The sequence below is a fragment of the Oryzias melastigma genome, unplaced genomic scaffold, assembly GCF_002922805.2.
Source record: "Oryzias melastigma strain HK-1 unplaced genomic scaffold, ASM292280v2 sc00236, whole genome shotgun sequence".
In the NCBI taxonomy this organism is placed as follows: Eukaryota; Metazoa; Chordata; class Actinopteri; order Beloniformes; family Adrianichthyidae; genus Oryzias; species Oryzias melastigma.
In genome coordinates this window covers 371,377-378,912 of record NW_023416886.1, presented here as the reverse complement: position 1 = coordinate 378,912, position 7,536 = coordinate 371,377, and the positions used below count along the sequence as shown (strand labels likewise).

The 7,536-nt window shown below is 40.1% G+C and overlaps 1 protein-coding gene across 2 annotated transcripts in view; it reads left to right on the top strand.

The window, feature by feature from the left end:
- The window catches only part of otog (otogelin), a 100,750-nt gene that overhangs the window by 7,294 nt on the left and 85,920 nt on the right, over window positions 1–7,536 (top strand). The window contains exons 4-8 of one of the 2 annotated variants that reach the window (XM_024263082.2): window positions 875–2,456; window positions 4,073–4,171; window positions 4,325–4,482; window positions 6,331–6,452; window positions 6,525–6,733. In XM_024263082.2, the coding sequence (XP_024118850.1) occupies window positions 875–2,456; window positions 4,073–4,171; window positions 4,325–4,482; window positions 6,331–6,452; window positions 6,525–6,733 (2,170 nt within the window). Of the gene's footprint in view, window positions 1–874; window positions 2,457–4,072; window positions 4,172–4,324; window positions 4,483–5,716; window positions 5,836–6,330; window positions 6,453–6,524; window positions 6,734–7,536 lie in introns of those variants that run through there. The other variant, XM_024263084.1, reaches the window with a different exon arrangement.

Sequence of the window (7,536 nt, the reverse complement as noted above, 5' to 3'; positions counted from 1 at the left end):
CCTGTAACCTCACTCTTCCACTCTGGTTCCTCTCATTCACACACATGTACTCTGTCTTACTGCGGCTAACCTTCATTCCTCTCCTTTGTATATAAGTGAAAATAAAGACAAATTAAAAAGAGATTCTTCACAAAGAAACTCTGTCTTGTGGCTTTGCAACGTAAACCATGTTCTTTTATTCGCACGGACGTAAGTTTCACGAAAATCTTTATGTTAATTAACACGAGTGCAGAACGATGGATGTGGAAGAGCTTGAAAGTGTTTCCCTGGAGTTGAAACAGACAGATGTTTTCGTGGGTATGGGAGGGCCTGCTGCAGATAGCAACGATGTTTAGAGAATTACTCTGAAAATGGATCAAAATACCACTTTGGGGCTGTTTATAGTGAGGAATGAACAATATAATACACTTAAAACATCAAAAAGTTGTTTTTTTAAGGTATGGCCCCTTTAAATTCTTTTACACGTGTTCTTCATCATGATAAAAATGCTACAAGAATCAATGGAGTGGAACTTTAACGACAACCTTTTCCCAACCTCAGAGCTGTGGGAGTGAGCTTTAAGACTGGTGAACGTTTATTTATCTTTATTTTATCTCCTTAAGATCCAAAAAGAAAGTCTCTCCCCCATTGTGTTGATGGGTCTGTAGTGTTTTTGTCACAGAAACACTTCGTGTTTATATCCATGTGTTCAAATCACAAGGATATAGACTTGAAGGTTGTTTGTTTGCTGAAGTGGGCTAGGGCTTTTGTTGTAAATCGTACGATATGACAGATTTAGATAAATCAACCTTTGAAACATAACTTATCGAGATAAACTTGAACAGTGTTGCATGAAGTTCCTATTGATTTGCACTCTTTCTTCAATGATCTCCAGACAGCCTTTGCTCTTCCGGACATCAACACAACTGTCACCAGTCAATCACTGGTCGGCTGGATTCCTGTGTCCAACCTGACGTCCTCCATGGGAGAAAGGGCACAAAATGCCTCATGGACCCACAGCTCTGATCCATCAACTGCAATAAAAATCTCTGTTACTAACATGTCCACAACAACGGCTAACCAAGAACTACGCAGCACTACAGAAACCAGTACATCACTGATTAATGAATCATCAGCCAGGACTACACCATCTAAAAAACCTCAGACCAATCCGGTAACTGTCTCCTATCAACAGACAACCGCAGAATTAAACCACCAACAATCCTCACCCATTCCCACTCAAACCAAACCTGGAAGTCCTGCAATCGTGTCTACTCTACCCTCTTCTAAGGCTGTACAGTACACCCAATCAAAGACCAGTCCTGCACTTTACACCCCAAAAGGTACAACCCCAGCCTCAGGTGGCCAATCAACGCACACAACAACCATACAAGAATTTGAACAGTCACCAACCAACACAAGGAGTTTCAGTCAAATACCAGCCACCAAAAAGCAAGCACATAGTAAAAAAGGACAGAGTATGATAGAAAAAACAAACCCTTCTCAAACCAACAAGTCACTAAACAAGACAGCACTACAGCGTCCACAGCAACCCACCACCACATTGCTAGGGAAGTCACTGCCGACTAGAAAAACGGCAGCAACTACAGAAACGCCTGCCCAATTATCAACTAGTGTCACATCAGCTAAAGGTGTCCTATGGCATCCTCCTGTCCCAAACAGCACACCACCAGCCAGCCAGGTAAATGGTAGAATAACACAAGCCAGGCCATTCACATCTTCAGACCTATCGACCAAGCTGGAAACGATAAACCAGCCATCTAAAGGCTCAACATCATTTCCTTCACCAACAGTTAAGACGGTCCAGGAATCACAAGTTAGTCACTCATCAGCAACTAAAAAACCAGCAGTCAATTCACAAGATATCACATCTCCAGTTCGGTCTGCATCAGAGACAAAACAACTAAATCAATCATTTGATGACAAGAAATCTGACAGCTCAGAATCACCTGAAAGACTATCAGCCAGTTCTCCAACAGAGAAACCAGCAATAGAAACGCCACGAACTACCCAATCACTGCCAAACACGGCTAAATCTGGACAGTCATCAACAAGTACAGAAGCTTTTGATCAATTGCAAAGCATCACAGCAGCTCACTATACCTCAACTCCACATTCAACAGGCATCGCTGCAAAACCAAGACAAGGTTTATTTGACAGAAATCCATCAAAAACATCATTTAACACACCTGATCTCAGGCCTTCAGGACTGGCTGATGAATCAATACAAACTCCACAACCTTCTGGTCCCAACTCACCAAGCATGCCAGCTACCGATCAGTTACCCTCCACTTCTGGTACCATTGATCAATCACTGAACAGCTCAACACAGTCAACACGCGGACCAGAACTGTCAGAGAACCGAGCCTTTCCACCAGAGCAGCCTCCTGTTAATGTTTCAGTGCTCACCAAGCAGACGAAGGAGGCCCTGGGATCATCCAGACGCAGAATTTCAGGTGGGTGGAGCCTTCATGAAACCGGCATGAAAGTGACTAAATGATTATTGTGTGAATGTTTAGCATTCACATTCATCCAGGACTCCTCTGGTTAAATAAAGGTAAATAAATAATCTGGGCCCCATATGGGCCTACCTTTGGGCTGAATTGTGGACCCAGGTGGGTTTGCCCACACTGGCTTGAGGGGGCACTCAGTAGTCTGGTTCGCTGGGCAGCGGAGCTCGCTAACTCACTATGCTGTCTGCCAAGCAGCTTGTTAGCTCGCTACGCTTTCCACCGGGCGGCTGGTTAGCGCGGGGACACAGACCTCTGAGTCCCCACATAAACCAATGTGGGCACAGATGGGGCCACCTTGGAACTCGCGGACAAACCCACCTGGGACCCACCAATTCAGCTTAAAGGCAAAGTATATTGGACCCACATTGAAATGCTGGCTGGGTTGGCATGTATTAGTAATTTTTAAGCAATTTTATTACAATTTTTTCAGAAATTTAGGTCAACTTCAGCACTCTTTCATAGTTTTTTAATGAAACTTCCAGTCTCAGCAAATTTTACATTTTACAAATAGCTTTTGGGTTTTCAGCAAATCCCTTCAGCAATTAAAGTAAATTGCATCACCATTTTCAGCAAAAATCTTTAAAATCTTCAGCGACTACTTTCTGTAAAAAGCATTTACACTAGCATTATAGCAGGTAATGCAGCTTTTCTAGTTTACATGGTAATGAAAGGAATGGTTGGAGACAGGTAATTTCATGAACGCACAAAATTATTCTTGACATCACCTAAAACATGGAGGAAGCAGAAGCTTCTATGAGAACGAGCTTTATCTACAGCTGGAACATGTGGAATGGGTGCTATTGGTCAGTTAAAGTCAAGACTCGGGGACCGGATCCGGCCATCTGGATAATTCTGTCCGGCCCGCCAGATCGTTTAATTTTATTGCCTATAATGACCCATTGCTGTCTTGTGCTTATTTTTAACTTGTATAATTTTGACAAAATCTGTTTTTATGGTGAGTAAAATATTGAAAGTTATTTAAGTTGATTTATTCTGGAATAATATTCCAGCCTGTTTTTATTTTTCATAATTATGTTAAAAAGTTACAGTTTTAAAGTTTTGAAAATTGGCATTCTGTTAGCTTTTTGGACTAATTTGGTATTTACTAAGATTTTTTGGCTATTTTGGAGTTTAGCTAATATTTCAGCTACATGCTAGCTGTTATGAAATTGAACTAACATTTTAGATGGCTATCAGCATTTTCAGCTATTAGCTTCACTGATTTTAGCTATTACCTTCACCGTTTTCAGCTATCAGCTTTAACGTTTTTAGCTATCAATTTCAGCTTCTTCAGCTATAGTACTAGCATGTTCAGCAGCCAAATTCAGCTTACAGCATTCACACTAGCATTATTGCAGGTACAGCTAGATATCCAGTTCATAATTTTGTTCAGAAGTTACAGTTTTACAGTTGTAAAAATCTGGTTTTAGAGTGTTCCATAAATGTTTATCCTGTTCGGTCTATGACCTAAGGTGTGTTTTGAATTTTGGCCCCTTGTGCGACTGAGTTTGACACCCCTGGGTTAAAGTTTTAACATGGAGTCCTTTGTTTTCTCCCAGGAGAGTCATGTGATTTTCCATGTCTTAATGGAGGACAGTGTGTTCACCAGTCATGTGACTGCAGCTTGTATCATGCCACTGGACACAGGTGTCAGACAGGTAAACCCTGGCACATCCATGACAAAGATTACAGTCATTTTACTGATGTTACTTTTCTTTGAGTGTAAGATAGTTGGTAAGATTAATCTTTGCATTAAGAACTGCGATGAAGCAAACATGTTCATTGTGTGTGTTTTTCCTGTTCATTGACAGTTGTGAATCTGGGCTTTGAGAGGGAGATGACGTGTAGGACGTGGGGTCAGTACAACTTTGAGACCTTTGATGGCCTCTACTATTACTTCCCTGGTCGGTGCACGTACACCTTATTGAAGGACTGTGGGGAAAACACACAGGACGGCCTGGTCGTCCAGGTTAGTCCACTTGAAATGACTCAACCCACTTTTGACCTGATGGAAAAGATTGGATTATTTATTTATTTACACACACAAAAAATCATTTACGGATAATTAAGGATAATTAAACATAGAAAATAGGATGATGTGTGACCACTGATCGTGTATGAGAACTGCACTGAGTGACTCCTCCCCACCTCGCATTCCAAACAGGAAGTCACTGGTTCCAAAGCCAAAATCCCAGACTTCTATAGAGAAATATTTACTCAGTCATTCTATTTATACTTTTTCTTAACATGTCCTTAATAATCCTCATTTTTTTCCAATTTTTCTCTGTAGTTCAAGTTATTCAAGTTATAAACTGACTAATCAGACAACTCAATAAAGGTGGGTGGAGCCTGTTGGACTTCACATCCAATGTTCAAAACACTATATTGACAGATTTCGAATCACTGCTTACTGATGACGTCTGGTGTTGGTTTAGCAAATAAATGGTGACTGAACTGACTTCATTTGTTTGGAGCTGGAAGTGAACCATTTTGTATGGTTGACATCACACTCACTCTGTCCAGTTCTCATGTACAATCAGTGTGACTATTATCTCATCATCATCATCTTTATTTATAAAGCGCTTTAACACAGTATGGAAATTGTAACAAAGCGCTGAACATTAGAAGCTAAAAAAGAAAATAGAGCAAATGTAAGAAATAAGTGAATAAAAAAGATAAAAACAAATAAACGACAGCATAAAAATAAGAACATGATAAAAGAAAACATGAGGGTAAAAACATGAAATAAAACTTGCATGTAAACTAAGAGCAAAATCTTATGTGTTTATGTGGCTATACAAATGATATAATAATCATAATATTATCATATAATATCATAATATGATTATCTAATCATGATAATGATAATATGCCATTATTTAGGGCTGGGTACAGAAAACAATTTCTAGAAACGATTCGATTTGATTCACAAGAGTCTGGATCGATTCAATTTCCATTTCTTTCTGTTCTATATTCTCTCAATTCAATTCAATTTTGAGTTTACACATTTATACACATTTGTTTTAGAAATAATCTACTATATGTTTTGAACATATTTATATGAATCTAAAACAGTTCACATTCTGTAAAATGTATGTTAATAGCCTACAGTGTTACATGGTTTCTCAAAAGGAGTACCATTTACATTGTAAAGATTGTTCTGCTTCTCCTGGAGGGAGTTTCCGTTTGGCCACTAGGTGGCGATCGCGCTGTAACCTTACACCTTATTAGGAGACAGTAGGAGGGAAAAGACAGCGTTTTAGACCACTAATGGTTACTTTAAATAAATATTTCCTTAAAAGAGCTTGGAAAATTCATGTCTGTGAGTATATAAGGATGTCGATTTAGTCAGGAATTTGTTTAGGTCGACCGAGCGTTAGCATTAGCCGTCCTATGGGAAATTCCATTAAAAGTTAGCATCAAGCTAGCGGACTTTAGCTGTATGTGCTAATAATATTTATCTGTTAGCCTAAATAGATTCAAATTGATTGTATTAACCCAGTCCTACCATTAGTGTCCACTTGTATGGGATTAGCTGTCTCAATATAAGTCAATCCATCATATCATATAAATAATATTGTATGAAAAATATAAACATGTTGGTTATGTGCTTATTCTGACTAATTAAACATTTATGTTATAGATAAAAATTAATTAATTAAGAAAATTAAAGCTATCTGAAAACAAGGAGATAGGAAAAATATTGTATAATATGCAAATCTGGAGCTACATTTTTCACAGATGTCTTCATTGAGCTTCACATCACCTCAAAACCCTTTAGTTCAAACTGCAGTAAAGCTCCGTACACATCCTCCAGGTGCACAACGACCCCGAGTGCAGCTCCACCCCCTACACCTGCCAGCGCTCCGTCAGCATCTTCCTGCCCTGGGAGGGCGAGATCCGACTACACGCCTCCAACGTAACCTTCAAAGGGCGAAGGTCAGCATGAGAAATAGTCCATGTGTTCTAGTGTGACTAACGTATTTACCAAAGAGGCCTCACTGTGCTCAGTCTGCAGCTGCCCCATCACATCCACCACCTGCAGCTGGAGCAGATCTCCCAGTACGTGCTGGTGACGCAGCAGCAGGGCTTCACGCTGGCGTGGGAGGGGCGCACCGGCTCAGTCTACATCAAACTCAGCCCCGAGTTTGTGGGCGGAACCTGCGGCTTATGCGGCAACTTTAACGCAGATGTCCAGGATGACATGACCACGAGTTACGGTGAGAATGACTAGTGACACTACTGAGGTCAACAAAAAGGCCTCTGTTTGCTCACAGTTCGCCTACAAACTCCTGCTTTCAAGTGCACAGAAATCGTGTATCTATTTAATTCAATCTGGAGAGCACACTGTTCTCACAATTTTTCTTTCTTACTACGCCTCTGAGTAAAAATAAATCCCCACCACATCCCCCAAAACTCACCAAAATGTAAACACACTACAACCCCCTCCCAAAATATGATGACATCACAGCGGGGGAAGACGTGAGAAAAAGGATTGTGGCCAAAATCTCCTATGGGGCTCCAAAATAAATGTTAAAATTGTCTAGAAAAACTAAACACAGGTCTGTGATATCCAAAGAAGTTTTAATATTATTATTGGATTTCTACAAGACCTACAGCTTGGCGGCCATTTTGTGGCAAAGTGAGAAATTTGGGGATTTTCACATCACACAAAATGGGGAAATCTGACTTTTAACCTTTGACCTTGGTTGAAGGTTAACGAATTTTTCCCCCTGAAAAAAGTGTCTTTACTACCATTTACACATTTAAAGACATCCTAGAGGATTTCAGTCTATTTCATCTTAACTCCTTGAGCAGGACTGGGAAGCGACCTGGAGAAAACGTTGGTCCTAAAGTTTGTAGTTTTTGAACGGCGAAATATAAAATGGTTGCTATGGAAATAAAATCAATAGAAAAGCCTCCATTTTGAAAACAGTATTTTTTAAATAAATTTAAAACCAAGGTGGCAGACGGGGGAGAGAAGGAAAAGCCGCTCTGTCAGTGAGGGGGGGTAAAAAGATGG